Raw genomic sequence first — 17,443 nt, 5'->3', positions numbered from 1 at the left:
TTCATACAATTGCAACATTTCACAGGATAAATTGGTTTAAAGAGTTATTTTCTTGGAGGACAAAGTGAAACATTAAGGAGCGTTATTTGCCAGAAATATTAAGTACCTACTTGTTTTGAGGTCGTTTTATCCAACTTTTGTCCCGCACCTGTGTTTCTTTCGTCTCAACAGAGCAGTGAAAGTAACAATGCGCAACGTCAATTTCAGGCCTGATTGTGTCCAACACATTTATCCCAAACTTTTAAAAAATGGTTGGTAATGGTAGAGGACATGTGTATGTTGCTCACATTAAATTATGGTTACTCTACATAAATGCATCTCTCTGCAAAGAGGGAAAGTTATACAGTACTTTCTAACCAGCTCTTTCCAACCTACTGATCTACTACAGTCTCCCTCACCGGTAATTGTATTTATGTCCAGCTGGCCACACTATATTCAAGTATAATTGGCCACCATTGATTTTGTATGGTCCCCATCCAAGACAATATGATATCATTCACTGACAAGTGAGTGATTCTTTATTCACACCCCAATATTGGCTGGCAGTGGTGCTGTATCCAATAAGTTATAATACGATTGGCTGTCAGGATTATGCATTCATACTTAAATAAAATGTGATAAGATTGGGGTGCTGGTGGTTCTATATTAAATAAGATGTAATATGATTGGCTGCCAGCAGTCCAGGATTCAATAAGATCTAATGTGATTGGCTAATATGGCTTCTATATAAAATAAGGTAAAATATGAGTTTTTCATTGACTTTGGGACACTTGGTTCTTCAAGTGCATTTACATGAACCAGAGTCTGTCCCAGAGAGCTTGGCACTGTTGTAACTCCAGACAAAAGGCAAGCCAGTGAGCTTTCCAGCAGGTATTTCCCAGTCTACCTCTGCTTTGTGCCAACAGCAGCAGTTTAGGAGGCTTAGCCCACATCGATCTGCAAGCCCACCAGAATATCTCCCCGTGTTTTTCTCGGCAAGATAGCCAAGTTTCTGCATCTTCTATGTGCTCTGGTCTCTGTGAGAGAAGCTTCCAGCGTGGATTCTGAATTGTTTTGTGAAGATTCACTTTGAAAAACTACTGGGGAAAATATTACTGGCCCAGCTGGGGGAACACATGAAAGGAATTTGAAAACATTTTACTGGCTGAAACTGGGTATACTGTAATGAATTTATTTTAATTATTGCATTTTAAAAATTGTTTATCGTACAGTGTCTCCACAGTGCGGAGTCTATGTGTACTATTTTAGAGAAGCAGATAAGGAATCCCCAGACCCACATTTCAAGCACCAACAAATTAACTACAATTTCTTTCAGAAATGCAGCTTTCTTTCAGTTATTACTTTGATTGTTTTGTACTGTGACAAAAATAAATGAAATGTTGTGAAGTTGCACCCAATTTGTGCAAGGTAAAGAAAAAAAAAGAAAGGGCTAAAACATCCTCCATATCTCACACTGACAAACAAAAACAATTATGATAAAAAAAAGTAAAAAGTACCAGGCCTAAACTGCACAGAATATGAATTCAGTAAATGCAGCGTTTCAGTTCAAAGGCATCTTCCCAGGACATCCCTTGAGCCTGCCATTATGATAGGAGTGCATAATGTGCAAGCTCTTAAACACAGAAGCACTGATGCTAGGGGCCACATACTGTAAGCACATCACTTCCATATAATAACTGGTGTTATTCACATGGAAGCATGAAGACTCCTCAGTGTTGTTAACTGCTGAAGAAAGACACCAGGCATCGGATTCCTTTGTAAGCAGAGTGCAAACGGGAGGACATGTGGGTGGATGAATAACACCAGCTGTCTCCGATTACAAACAGGATGCGTCCCCTGCTAACAACAACTTAACATCCACTCAGTTTCAAAAATCAAGACGCTTAGGTAAGTTTAAGCATTTCTCCAGATTTCACATTGTGGGCTGTGCTCTGCTAAATGTTTGCGGTTGTGCAGCCTTTTTCATAGGTGGTTATTAAACTGTGCAGAGAATAAAAGCAATCAGGTGCATCAAGGAGGTTTGGTATCTTATCTTGGCAATACAGCTGCCATTACATAACTACAATTGTTTCCATGTATGACCTGTTTTCTTGCTTATTACATATCACACTACTTTAATGCAACTTTTCTTAGTGTATAACGTATACAATTAAATATCTACTTCTTTCGGCTGTTCCCATTAGGAGTCGCCACAAGTGTTTCCATCTCTTCCTGTCCTCCTGTCAACCAACTGCATGTCTTCCCTCACCATATCCATGGCCATCCTGTTTTCCTCTTGCCTGGCAGCTCCATCGTCAGCATCCTTCTCCCAACATAACCAGCATCTCTCCTCCACACGTGTCTGAACCATCTCACTTTGTCTCTGAACCGCCCAACATGAGCTGTCCCTCTGATATACTCATTCCTAATCCTGTCTATCCTCGTCACTCCCAACGAAAATCTTAGCATCTTCAACTCTGCCACCTCCAGCTTCTTATCTTTTCGAATACACATGTATTCCATCTTGCTCCTACTGACTTTCATTCCCTTTTCTCTCCAGCGCATACCTCCACCTCTCCAGGTTCTCCTCAATCTGCTCCCAACTCTCACTAGAGATCACAAAGTCATCCATGAACATAATCTCGTCTGTCAATCTGTCCGTCTTCATTGCAAACAAGAAAGGGCTCAGAGCTGATCCATAATATAATCCCACCTCTTGAACCCGTCTGTCACTCAAACCGCACACCTCACCACTGTCACACTGCCCTCATACATATCCTGCACCGCTCTTACATACTTCGCCGCCAATACTGATTTCCTCATACAATACCACACCTCCTCTCACAATGCAACTCCATCTGACCCTCTCTATACTTCTCCATCAACATTCTCAAAGCAAACATCGCATCTGTAGTGCTCTTTCCTGGCATGAAACCATACTGCCGCTCACTAATCATCACATCTCCTCTCAACCTAGCTTCCACTACTCTTTCCCATAACTTCATGCTGTGGCTGATCAACTTTATACCTCTGTAGTGACTACAGCTCTGCACATCACCTTTATTCTTGAAGATCCAGTTAAGAACTCCACTGCCATCTCTCCTAAACATTTCCATGCCTCCACAAGTATGTCATCTGGACCAACCACCACCATCTGTCCTTCCACATCCCCTTCCTTGATACCAAACCTGCCCATCACCTCCTTCATCACCTCTGTTCCCTTCGCCAACATGCCCATTGAAGTCTGCTCCAATCACCACTCTCTCCTCCTTGGGTACACTGTCCACCACTCCAGAGTTCTTTTTTCTCTTCCATCTCACATCCAACCCGCAGGGCATATGTGCTGACAACATTCATCATCACACCTTCAGTTTCCAGCTTCATACTCATCACTCTGTCTGACACTCTCTTCACCTTCAATACGCTCTTGACATACTCCTTCAGGATTACCCCCCTACCCCATTTCTCTTCCCATCCACACCATGGTAGAACAGTTTGGCCTTACTTCCCCTTCCACCTGGCCTCCTGCACAAACAGTATATCTGCCTTCCTTTTCTCCATCATATCAGCCAATTCTCACCCTTTATCAGTCATGGTGCTGACATTCAAAGTTGGAAGTCTCACCTCCACACTCCTACCCTTCATCCTCTTCCACTATCTCCTGACATGCCTTCCCCCTCACCTTCACCAAACAGTAGCATAGTTTCCATCGGCACCCTGCTGGTCAACAGTGCCTGTGGCGGCAATTGGTAATTTAAGCATATAAACGCACACACATATAGGTGACAAAGGAAAAACCAACATAAAGTGTCGTAGTAAGGTGTTGGTCCACCATGTGCAGCCAGAACAGTTTCAGTGTGCCTTAGCAGTGGTTCCACAAGTCTCTGAACTGTACTAGAGGGATGAACATCATTCTTCCAAAAGATATTCCCTCATTTGGTGTTCTGTTGATGGTGGTGGAGAGCGCTGTCTAACACATCGGTCCAAAATCTCCCGTAGGTGTTCAGTTGGGTTGAGATCTGGTGACTGCCAAGGCCATAGCATATGATTCACATCATTTTCATACTTATCAAACTAGTCAGTGATCCCTTGGGCCCTGTGGATGGGGACACTGTCATCCTGGAAGAGACCACTCCCATCAGGATAGAAATGTATCATCATAGGATAATGACTCAGCACAGCTTTGTATTGATTTGCAGTGACCCTTCCCTCTAAGGGGACAAGTGGACCCAAACCATGCCAGCAAAATGCCTCCCAAAGCATAACAGAGCCACCAGATCCCCTTACTCCAGGGGTCAAACAGTCAGACCTACCTGTTTTTCCTTTAATTTGTCACCAGTCTGTATGTTATTTATTTAAATTTCCTCTTTTTGTGATCCAGACATGCAGTGGTAGTCTGTGTTGGCATCTCTGTTAGTATAATTAGACAGCTGTATTTGATATGATGCAAGATTTTACAGCTGTGTGCTCCCTGTGCTGTTTGTCTTTAAAACATAATTTGTAACATAAGATGTGATATCTTACTAAAGTCAAAAGCTGAATTCCTGAGAGAGAAATGTTTGTGAATGTTTGCCACTGCTAGATACATGTATATACAAGAATAGTCTGATGTTTGGAATATAAGGCTGTGGTGAGATAACTGCCTTGTTATGATTAATTTATCACAGTAAGAGTCATCAACGAGTAATGTAATCACTCATTTGACCAAAACATGTTTAAACCTAATTAAACTGAAATGTAGAAGTGTTCAAATATGTCAACAAGGTCACAGGAAGTTGACCCTGATGATGTGTTTATGTGAAAAAATAAGACAACATGATGACAAATGACTGTAGAGCATCTGTAGAGCATCTACCAGAGTCTTTGCAGGCTGATATACTTAGCAGGATGATACCCTACATCCAATGCTCTGTAAGCAAGTCAAAAAAACAACAAAAAGACAAAACAGCAAAAGAGATGCTCATTTATTAGCTCTTGATCACATTGTTCTGAACTAACTATCAAATAAACCCACCCAACCTCCAGTTATTGTTGGAAAATACAATAATGTCAGCCATTTAAATGACCTTAATCTGCTTTTTCATTAATACTAGAGTACTTTAGGCTATACATCCGTTACCTAAATATGTATGACTCAACACAGAAGTTACAGTCTCACCCACAAAATAAACAACAACACTGCCTAAAAGATTGCCTGCTACTCAAATCACATTTAAATTAACAGTGTGTCTTTACGTAAAAGGCTGACAGTATATAAGTAGTGCCATGTCTGAATCTTTCAGACCCATATTTCTTGTTTTTCATTCTGCATCTAACAGGATATACCCTGAGAATTCTCGTCAAATGCTTTAAATTGCTTCTTCTTAGGCTTTGTTCCAAAGGGAACGTCTTTTATAGAAAGCAGTGATAAGCAGATGGCTGGGGAGGCACTTGTCAAGGGTGATGTAGCAGAACAGCTTTTGAAAGCCTGCTTGAAGCACAGTCCTCTTTTGCTGAAAAGTTGAAATACTTTTGACCTTTTGATGCTCTAATCCTTAAGTGTCCTTGTTACATAAAAAAAAAAACACACAAAAGTCTCAGCTATGTCTGCAATAGAAAGCAACTTTTCTTTTTACATTCGGTGTAGCAAGGGTTACATAATGTTATATGGATACATTGTATCTTACTACTCACCAAGCATGATAAGGGTGGTGGTCCCTTGTTCATTTCCAGAAGGGTAGGTGGCATACTCGCAAGTATAGCGGCCGGCATCGGACATTCTGAGGTCAGAGATCCTAATGGACGGGTTCTCCAGAGTGTTGTGGAGGAAGACAACTCGGTCTTTGAAGGACAAGTTGGGGAAACTCTGTCCATAGACGGGGTGGAATACAGCGATGTTGTCCCTCTGACCATCAATGGGTTCCCATATCCAAGACACCTGGAAAGAATAGAGTTTGTAAAGGAAATCAGTGATTGTTTTTCAGTCAGTGTGGGGTTTCTGAATTACAATTTTATGCCAAAAATAATTTCAATCATTCATGTGTTCTCTGAAAGCTCTCCAACACTCAAAACAAAACATTCAAACCCAGACTAAAAACATCTCTGAACAGTAAGCAGCTCATTATCTACTGCATCTATTTAATAACTGTATGAATAAACAAGAACATCCAATAATTATCTACAACAACTCAAAAAAAGCCTGTGTTCATGTTTAAATTTCAGCGACGGTATATTTAACTGCATGACTATTAAAATCCGCACTATTCTTTCTACTTTGAAACTTGGAATAATTTCATTTACGGTAGGAAAATGTCAAACTCAATTAAAGCTGTCTGAGTAAAGGAGCCAAGAGAATCTATTACAAGATTAAATTGAAGGTCTCTTAGACTTGCAAACACTCTCTCAAGGACCCCCGATGCCTTTTTAAAGAAAGTCATCTAACGCACCTTTCTGTCTTTAGATTTCTGATGTGAGAGAGATATTGATATCTGTTATGGCTATATGAGACTCCACCGCCAGGGAAAATACTGTGATGTTATACCAAATTGATTTTCTTTTCTCTGCAGTTTTCAAAGTGACAGTTTCAAATACAAATTGCTGTCTAGTGGTGGACCAGGAAGTAGAGGGAATAAAGTTCATCAATACACATTTAGCAAACATCTATTAAATTTACAACATCTAGAGGTATGCCAGAGACGGTTGAAGGGTGCGAGGAGGAAGATGGATCGTAACCCAGATGTCAGCACAAATTAGTGGATGAGACTTCCCTCCTTTGCTTTGGATTGTAAAGAAAATATAACATAAGGCAATTTCGCCTGTCTGCAATTTCGTTTTTTTTGTATATGAACAAATTGCCTATTGATTCCATCCACAACTCAGAGAGGGACAGATCACACCAGGAGCAAATTGAACTAGTAAACAGCTCATAACGCTTTTGCTTTAGTCTACTTGGAGCATCAGTTCAGGTGGTGTCAGATAAGTTGTCATCTGGGATTTGATAAAATAAATTGACTTTCAGATAGTCCAGAGGTTCCCATTCTGGTGTAGTGTTTGCTCGGCCCTTCCCATTGGATAAGATCCAGTTAAAATAGAGTGAGCTGTGAGTGATAATTGCTCGAGAAATGAAAGGAAACACTAACAACATATTTACATACTGGTCAGAAAGACTTTTAAGATGATTTTAATTGCATATTTCCTTAAGTAATGTAATCCCCATGACTAAATATTGATTGCTGTGGACACACTGTTGATGACTGTAACAGGCAGGACAGCTAATTATTATTTTATTATCAATTAATCTGTCAGTTATCGATTTGTCTATAAATTCAGGAAATTGGGAAAAATTAGTCAACAGTCAAAAATCCAAAGATTTACTATCATATACAACACAGAAAGGCTTCAAATCATCACGTTTGAGAAGCTGCAAACAGCTAATGTTTGGCGTTTTCGCTTTAGAAATGACTAAAACGATTAGTCTATTACCAAAATAGTTGCGGATGAATGTTCTGTCACTTTGTAGGCTGTGTGTAAACTGCCTCAGTTGAGAAGTTTATGCCAATTTCATAAGCAAACATAGTGGCTCAGGATGTGTTTAGTTTACTTTAGAACAAACATCGGAGGAGGAGAAAACAGCAAGCCGGCACTTTAAGAGAAAAAAAATATGCCTTCCAGCAGTTCCAAAATATTGTTGTTCACATGCTGAATTTTTTTTTAGGTTTGCTAGACTGCTGCAAATACCTCCAGGAAACTAATAGGTTTTCTTCAGACTTGCAAAGGTGTGTGAGATGGCAGTGTCACCATGAGTGCAAGACTTACTTGTTTGCCACCAAGTCCAGCTGTTGTCAGTGGGTGAATAACTCAAACATGTACAATGACTGTTTGTTAAACCACAGTGCATGATTTTCTCTGACTGCATGTGATAAATACACACGTGTACACGTTTACAACATGTAAATAAGAGAACCTACAGCTGTTTCCACATACATCAAGCTCTCTTTTCCCCATTCTTTAAACAACTACGTCTATTTTTTGCGCATTCGAACAAATGAAGACTTTCCTTCAAATGGAGACTGTCCAAAAGCGTGTGCCGTTATCCCCATTTGAAGGATTATCACGTCAGTAACAGCTATAAACACTTTTCCCTCTAGACGTGTTCAAACAACCCGTCAGATAAACTAGTTCATTTTAAGCATACTCTGGTCTTAACTGTTTGCTTTTGTGCTAAGCTAAAGCCAAACATTTCCTGGAGCTGCCTCCGCTGCGTGCCATCACCGAGCAAAGATACTGCTGGTCAGTAAATAAATCTAATATGTACATTAACTGCCTGTAAAGCCATGCTAAAATAAGCATACAGAGCGTGAATAAGAGCCTTAGTTTGGACCTAGTGGAGCTGTTTTGCTGTGCTTCAAACGTTCAGTATTCCTTTCACAAAGCAGAATTTTGTATCATGAATTTCTTTGCTGGTGTGTCTGTTTTTTTTCTGCACGAGGGACTGGACTCATGGGAGGGAGATTTACCTTTTTGCCCTCCAGATAAACCTCCTCAAATCTCTTTCAATGAATTCACTCCATTAGGCATAAACACCACGTCAGTCTAAGATGTTCTGAGCTTCAGTGCTTCTGCTAAAAACACAGTGTTGTCTTTTCATCTGCCTTACCTGTGTGAGTTTGGTCCGGCCTCCTCCGTCAATGAATTGGCAGCGGAGCTCAACTGACTCTGTAGGATACGCCTCCAGCTCCTCCTCGACTCGCACTTTCTGAGCTCTGTTACCTGGAGGCAGGAGGGGAAAAAGGAGACAAAGAGGGAGATTAGTCAGTCATCCACAAAACCAATATTATTTGAATAATTAAACATTTGTTTGTTTATGCCGAAATCGAACCAGAAAGTTGAACAAACAGAGACTGAAAGGCAGAGGATGGAAAGAGGGAGAGCAGTAACAGTGGAGTATTTAGAAGTATTTCATTATGAATCTGGTGAGGATGAGATCGCAGTGATTGATGTTTTTCCCTCCCACTTGTTTTGTTTTTTATGTCAGGAGGGAGGATCGAGCCCCTTGAAGTGTTCTCGATGAGGTTACGGAGAAGCATGATGGGAACAGAGAGAGAAAGACAATGAGGGGGGGAATTAAGAAGGAGCCAGACAGAGAAAACCGAGACAAGTTCATTAAAGCGACGAGAAAAAAAAAAACAAAAAAAAACGGAATCATGAGGCTTTGATAACAAGCCTCAGGCGGAGTCTTAGCCAACTTCCTTCAGCTAAGGCCTTCCTCATTACAGTAAATCTCATCTACCAGGAGGCATCGCTAGGGGGCGAGCCTCTAGGAACACCACAGCAGCCGGGGTAGCGTTTCTCTAATCTGTTTGAAATTCAGTGGAAGACACCTGTAACTTCCTCGCTCGAGCGTGCACAGAGTGAGCAGAGCCAGTCATCCAGGCCGGCTCAGTGTCACGGAAACAAGCCAGGAGAGCTGCCCTGTTCATTCAAACTTTAACTGAGATGAAAGCGGGTTGGTTGGAGCCAAGCAGTGTCTCAACAACACCCGTGCAGTATCCTCTAACCTGCAGGCTGTTTCACAATCCTGAGCTTAAATTGGATGAGCGGAATGAGTTTTCTTAACATTCGCCCCCTTATTCTGTGATCGACTGACTACACTAGGCTGAAGCGGTCTGCTGCTGAGGCCCAAATCATGTGCTGCAAGACTTCTTTTTTTAAAACCTGTGCTTTCTCCTTTTTTACCTTTTGTGGAAAAAATGTCACCGTGTGGCTGGCGGTACCCCTGTTTTTATTCCGAACAAGAATCGGTATTACTGATTCTGTCAGGTCTCCGCGTTCAAAGGCACTCCACAGGAGAGCCTGGCTTCTGCTGAATTTTAGATGGATTTGACAAATAAAACTTATAAAGCAGAAAATGCATTTGAGGCACAAAAAAAAAAAACTTCAAATAGTTTGCATGCTAAAGCAGCAGGAAAAACCTGTGCAGGGCAAATTCTACTAAACAACAGGATCTTAAAAGTACTCCTTGATACGTTGTGGTTTTCAAATGCATATAAGTCTTGTTGTGTGAGGAACGTGTTGATTAAAAGCACTTCAGTGCCTTATATGAACCGTCCCTGCCTCTTAGCGATAGGCCCTTTTTATTTGGATTAGTCCTCCGCAAGCAGCTCTCGACTAGCGAGACAAATCGCCGCAGTTGTGCCTCTTAAAAATTATATATACACACATAACCAACAAATTGCATTTTGCAGTATTACATTTCTGGAAATTAATGAACTTTAATGAACTTGTAATCCTTGTAATCATGGGGGGGGGGGCAGAAAATTACTCAAAGAAAATAAGAAAGAAAAACAAAAAGAGAAGGATCAAAGAGAGCAACTTGTAATCCTCCATTAATACAATCTAGTCCGAGTCCAGCAGCTCAATGTGTTTGGCAGCTACCAAATACAAATCATACGAGGCTTCAAGTGACATTTTTAAAGAGTCTTTGAGTGAGTCAGTGAGCCTCATCATCAAACCCCCTGATGCCCACTTTAGTTACTGTAACACATAATGACGCTTTCTTTTTTCCTCTTTTCTTCCTGCACTCGTTCTGTTCCTTTAACCACTCTCTCTCCGCCTGGCACTCATGCAATGATCCAGACCCCTGCCACGAACCCCCCCCCCCCGCTGACCCCGGATCAAATCCTACCAAGGTCTTTTCTCCTCCACCTCCCCTTGCCTCCTGCCCTCTCAGTCAGTCCCTGCGCCTGTAAAGATAAAATTCTTGCGGGGAGCCGGCCTCTCACTCTCTCTTCACAAGAAAAAGGGGATAAGCACTCGATAACCGCTGGCCAGCCCCGGGTGGTTCCGCAGAAAAAAGCCTCTTAGTGTGTGAGGGATTGATTAGGACAATATGTTAGCATGGAGGTGAATGGACTGGCTGGGGTATAGCCTGCAAAATCAGCTGTAAAACAGTCACACTGACAATGAGTGTGAAAAGTGTGTGTGTGCTGCAGGGGGTGTTGCATCCACGTGTCCGCCCATGTGTGCGGGGAGGAATTCTGTGTGTAAAGGCATATGCTTGATGGTGTGTGTGTGTGTGTGATTACAGTACATCTGAGTGTGTGTGTGTGTGTGTGTGCATAAATCAGAGCATCTCGTCGTAATGTGAGCGCATACGCGACTGACTCAGTCATTGAACCACAGTCTCTACCCTGAGGGAGACAATGGGCTGTCAAACCAGTTATCCATTACCGTTTTAAGACAGTCATACGCACACACACACACACACACACGCACACACATGCGAAAGCCATAAATGCAAACTACTTGCTGTCAGATGAGTTTTTTCCACGGCGCAAATAAACAAAAAAATAGCAGCAATGAACCGAGAGTTCAACTCTTGGCTCCGTTGTGTTTCTCCTTCCATCACATTCCTCTGCTCTCTTATTCTTTCTTTATTCTCTTATGCACAAGCACACAGATTAGTTTCCCCTAATTAAACACATCAACCCACAATTCCCTCTATTCATAAAGAATCTGTAAAATTCCACTTCACACCAGATAATCCTACCGAAGCCATGAATCACATAAACTTTCTGGTTATACGTAGCGGTCAACGAAATCTCTTCTGTGACGCAGGGAAGTTAATCATATTTCTATTATTATTATTGTTTTTTATATTTATATTCTTTCTCTCTCAACCTAACCAGTCAAGGCAGATGGTCGCCCACCCAGAGCCCAGTTCTGTTCAAGGTTTCTTCCCATTAAAGGAGAGTTTTTTCCTTGTCGCTGTAGCCAAGTGCTTGCTCATGGGGGGAATAGTCGGGTCTCTGTAAATTAAAGAGTACAGTCTAAACTCGCTCTATGTGAAAAGTGCCCTGAGATAACTTCTGTTGTGATTTGGCGCTACATAAATAAAATTGACTCGACTTGATTTGACTTAACAGACTGAAAGAGCTTAATACTAAAAGAGAAAAAGTCAGAGAGGGTGTGAAAGGAGTCGGGAAAAAAAAAATCATGAGGACGGATTCATGTAGCTGAATGAAATAGTAACAGAAAAGAAATAGTGAATTGACTAAAGGAACGACTGCAGAGAGAGAGTAAAGGTGATGGAGCTGCAGGGGGAGACAGCAGGAGAAAATAAAGAAGAATGACTAAAAAAACCAGAAAGAAGAATAAGAAGCCACAGAGGGAGAAACTTTGAAGATGAGGAGAAAAGTAAAACATTGAAAGAGTGAGAGGAACAGAGAGCAGAGAGCACGAGATCGCATCACAAATGATTCATTTCCCTCAGAGGTTGACTCCAAAAAGCCCTGCGGAGAGCGAGCAGACAGGCTCAGAGAGAGAGAGACGAGACGAGCTCCAGGATGAAGAAAGTTTCTCTTTCTACGGTGCGTACATGACGACCTCGCTCTCACAAAAGTGACCACTTGTAGGCGTTTCGCTGGGCGGTTTCTGGGTGTCAAATATCGCTGTTGCTAACATGTTTTAAACTTTGGCACCTGGATCATCTGATTTTGCACAAATGTTATAACATTTTGCATGTCTAGAAAGAAATATCCTTGAATTTATATTTTACTTGAGCTGAGGGAGTTTGCTACTCATCCCTCTTTCGCTAGTTGGCCAGCGAACTAGCACGACTTCTGTCAATGATAGCTAAAGGCAGCAGCTAAAACACTTGTAAGACCATGACTTATTGAAACTTGGCCAATTGGTCTATCAGAGAGGCGAGAGGTCCAAACTGTATGTTGTAAACCATCACATACCAACTTCCTGGTTCAACTTTGTCCTACTGTACTTACAGCACATTCACCGTTTTCCTAGTAACATTACAGGTACACTCACTTTCCCCTCAATAAAGTGGTGACTAATCTGGCTTGTTGTTAATGATGGCTTGTTGGAAACCTGTCTGACTGCTCATGTTTCTTACACCGCCCTGATCCTTGGATTTGATCCTCTACAGACACGTATTAAGACATCTAAAATTACTCTGCTTGGAATAGTAATGTGTGTTTGATATGGTTTTTCAACAAAATAAGTATAATTACCACATTAAAATACTTGAAATGGCATCTACTCCATCTCCCTCATTAAAAAAAAATCCAGAATCTATGAATATGTAAATATCGTTCCCTTCAAAAGTTTAACTAGAGGACACAAGATGTCTCTGACTTCACCCTGAAATCCATCCTCAGTGTTTGTGCACCGGAGGCGTCAGGCTGCCACATAACACTTGTGTAAGTTGAACACTGGACCACTTCCAAACTAGTTGTGATGTCACTAATCATACTCATAGATGCCTTAAAGTCAGATTTTCAGCAGAAAGTGTCAAACTTTTGCACCATGAAGCTCAAATATCCAACTGTAGGAACAAGAAGAAAAACTTTTTTTGAGCATAAGAGGGACTTTACAATGATAAGCCTTAAAATATATCATTTAAGTTAAACAATTTCTACTTAGATTTCCAATTTGCTCTATAGGTACAGTTTCCATGTATTAAAAAGTTTCCTTGAATAAGAGGACACTGCTCAACAGCTCAGAATCACCTTTTCATTAGAACTTTAAAGAGATAAATGTGAGAAGGTGCAAAATAACTGCCTTTTTATGCTTCGTATAAGCCAGATATTTTACTTTATATGCATACTGAGATCAGAGATACAATGTAGTATTGTCTGAAATACTGGGCAGAGGCCATAGCATAGATCTACAACAACCCCACCCATCCTCTGCCATCAGGCTGCAGACTGAAACTTCCAAATAACCAGGAAGATTACAAGAAATCCTTTATCCCATCGGCTGTGACCATCGTCAATAAGAGCCTGTTTAAATAGGCCCATTGGAACTCGTCTGCCCCCCTCCACCCCCTCCACCCTCCACCCATACACTCCTGTATTTCATTATTATTGTTATAATAATAAGGCTGATCTTTAGGACATTCTACAACTACCACCATAACTTTTTTTTTAATGTGCATTTATCTATTTATTGTTAAGTACTGCTGTGTAATATGCATTGCTGTGATGGTAGAAAAATCCACTCATCATGTTTATTACTGCCACTTAGTCACTTTAAGACTTTACCCTACCTTTAATGTATAAATATTGTTTATTGTTGTGTATGACGTGCATTGTCTGTGCTAAACAGGAATTTCCATTTCATGTAGATGTAATGGACAATAAAGTAGTCTGAATCTGAATCTTCCATTCAGAGATCATGAAAAAACAACATAAGTTCAATGACAACAAACGTTTAATACCTGGAATTTTTGCACTGCTTGTTGATCAACAGCTAAGTCCAATTATATATTTCCCCCATAACTTTAACTGAAGCACACTCTTTCTCAATTGTTATAGACAATTATTGGAGACACGCTTTGTGCCCTGTGAAATCACATGTAATTGCTGAGTATGGTTATGCTCTTTTATTTTTTTCCCTGCGAGCGCATGACACATACGCCTGTCCTACTATGAGGAAAATTGGTGTCAATACACAGCTATGACCCCAATCTTTTCAACCCTTTCCATTATTTGCTCGCAACCACAATGATCCCACAATTTGCTGCTTATTCTAATGTTGCTCTCAGTGGAAGTCACTGTGGATCGGAGCGACGGCTAAACGTAAATGGAAAGTCAAGCAGGGGAGGCGGTTAAATGAATGGCCACACTCTGCTTCCCTCCCAATGCACCAGAGAGATGAATCACAGTTAATTGACATTTAGAGGCTTGTGGCATTTGCCTGTTTATGTGGAGCTTCCCGACGTAGACAGGCACGCAGGGTTAAGCGTGAGGAATATGCTGATGGGGGTGCACACTCATCCATATTAACATCCAAATCACATACTTATAGAAGGCAGTGAACCACATCTGTTTTGTTTTGGGGGTTTTCATCAGCCTGTCATGATGTCAGTTATGTCAGCTTTTATCTGGGTGATTGCCAACAGCCGTCAAACCCTAAAATGGAAAGAATTAACTCATTTGAAAAGCTGCTGCATGTATATTTTTTTATGATAAAACAAATTCTTTTCTCCCTTGTTCGCCGTATCAGTATCAATCATTAAATTATTTCAGACACTCTAATTAATGTGAACAAACGAGACTATTAGATGATTAAGACAGGTAGCCTCTGTCTCATGACAGTGTTATTATTAGTGCTTCTGTTTGTCAATGGTAAAGCCCTTAATTGGATATAATTCTTGTTGAACAAGATAACAGATAATAGAGAGGTTATTTACATCCAATGGGTTGTCATGAGCTATTCATTAATGAAAGACAGTTTTCCAGAAAGGTAAAATTAGATTTGTCTCTCTTAAACTTAATTACAGTGTGGTCACTCTTCATACTCTCTCGAAAGAAATAAGCTACGGAAACAAGCGTTGAGAGCCAGACTGTTTCTTTTGAATTGTGGGTCTATTACATTGACACAAGAAATGATGGTTTCTTTAATTGTGACCAAAGAACCAAATAAAATATAGGAAGTCTGACCAAACTGACCAACACAGGTAGGTTTCATACACATTATAGATAGTTGTAATGCTGACTGGAGCTCTGGCTTTCCTGCACTTCACTTCCTTGGAAGTTCTCTCCGCTAACGAGTTGGGAAAAAAAATGGGAACATGATGTCAGGTTACGACGACCCGCCTATTTATAGACTCGAGTTTAACAATGTCCAAATCAAGACACACTAAGTGTTCACACTCCGGAGCCTTGAAATACAAAACTCTCTTCTTACATTATTCATCCATGTAGATATAAAATTTGACATTTAACTTTCTATTCATTTCTGTGCTCATCCATGAGTGAAGCAACATCTGTCTTAGCACAACCTGCAGTTACACGGGGTTAACTGTGTCATCATTCCACTTAATAATTTCTCTGTCCTCAAGCTTTTGCCATCTTTTGTCAAGAGACAGCTGTTGAGAGTGTTGGGCAACCAAGCATAAATTAAGCTTAAGGCCGCCGATATAACGGTGCTGCTAACAAGGGAATGGAAGAGATTTTGAAAGATTCATGCGGTAAAACTAATTTTTAATCACTGTTACTTGGGACTTTGTACCTTGTGGCGATGTTGTAATTTTTATGTGAAGCATTTTAATATGAGGATAAATACTTTTTCACATGAAACAGGAAGGAAGAGAAGGATGGATGGGAGGAGACTGGTGACAGATATCAGTCTAATGAAAGATGTCAGAAAACAGATATGTGATCAAAATTTCAATATGCAGCCAAGCGTCTATCTACAAAATCCATGTTGTTTCTTCCTGTTTCTTCCTTTCTGTGTCTGTGGCTGATTTTAAGTGCATTTCCAAGATCACGAGTAAAACAGTGTCGGCAGTCCTGAGATGTCTTGCATATTTTTTTTGGCCACTAGGGGGCAGCAGAAACCAGCTGTAAACACAACACTGAAGTAATATATTATCACCTTTATGTTGATATGGTGAACTTGTTAGCAAACAGTTGCCTATTTACACATCCAACAGATTCGGAGCCACATTAGCGTTGATTTGGAGTCATGTTTCTGGCAACCTGTCCAACATCCAGCCTCTGAGTAGCTCTGTTTTGTGTGTTTCTTTAGCTGGTATATGCTCTGCTGTGTCTGGTGCTGGGCAGTTAGTGTACATATTTTTTATGAGCTTTTTTTTTAATTAACTGAAAACAACTGTCTTCTGTGGCTGAAAATGAAGCTGGTAAGAGTAAACCAAAACCATAAAGTTGTGGGCTGCAAAACCAAAACAATGAGCTGAAAGACACTAAAAATGCTCCATACACCAGTGGGGAACTGCAGAATTGGGTGACATTTCTCTCTGGGTTTATCACTACAAGCAAATCCTTTCAAATACAAGTAGTCATGTGATCCATTGTTAATATAAAAATATAGATTTTAGCTCCTTTAAGCTTATGGAGGTGGTGCTCTTTTTAAGGAAATATGTTTGGCCATTCATTGCATTGTTATTCCTTGTGTTTAATACCTCATGAATAATTAACTGCTACCGAATGTGATATCAATCACCATAGGCTTTGATAGATTTCACGCACAGCATAGGTCACCACCTATCAAAATCTGATGGCTCATAACATTCAAACATGGAAAAAAAAAAAAAAAAGCCCAGATATAATTCCTCAAATGTGACATGAAAGAAAGCGAAGAGGCAGAGGAGGGCTGGCAATGAGTGACTGTCTCATCCACCATACACTGGGAAGCTGAATTACCGGTAATTGGCATTTGACAGCTCATAATCATGGCATTTTGTGTTGGCTTTTTAGCAACAGGACACTGATCAACAATGCAGTAGAGGGAAAGGAAAGAGGAGATTAGTTGTCATGAGGACAGCTTTGGTCTCACACACGCAGTTACTGTTAGCTGGCAGTCAAAAGCTCCTGGCATCCGTGTGTGTGTGCACGAGGGTTTTTTTTTTAAACCAGAAAGGTGCTAATACAACTGAAATATCCACCATTCAAAAAAATTCAAAACCAATCAACAGAGATTGACGAAAAGCACAAAATTGCAGAAT

At 40.7% G+C, this 17,443-nt stretch overlaps 1 protein-coding gene across 3 annotated transcripts in view; it reads right to left on the bottom strand.

Moving 5' to 3' along the window:
* Positions 1-17,443, bottom strand: part of pvrl2l (PVR cell adhesion molecule related 2 like) — a 296,803-nt gene that overhangs the window by 165,070 nt on the left and 114,290 nt on the right. For all 3 annotated transcript variants that reach the window (XM_067612167.1, XM_067612170.1, XM_067612169.1), the window contains exons 2-3: positions 8,615-8,727; positions 5,653-5,896 (exon numbers count right to left, since the gene is read on the bottom strand). In XM_067612167.1, coding sequence (XP_067468268.1) covers positions 5,653-5,896; positions 8,615-8,727 — 357 coding nt within the window. The remainder of the gene's footprint in view (positions 1-5,652; positions 5,897-8,614; positions 8,728-17,443) is intronic.

Source organism: Thunnus thynnus, chromosome 15 (assembly GCF_963924715.1).
Source record: "Thunnus thynnus chromosome 15, fThuThy2.1, whole genome shotgun sequence".
Lineage (NCBI taxonomy): Eukaryota > Metazoa > Chordata > Actinopteri > Scombriformes > Scombridae > Thunnus > Thunnus thynnus.
Note: the sequence above shows the minus strand (reverse complement) of the source record. Positions and strands in the feature narration are given on the sequence as shown.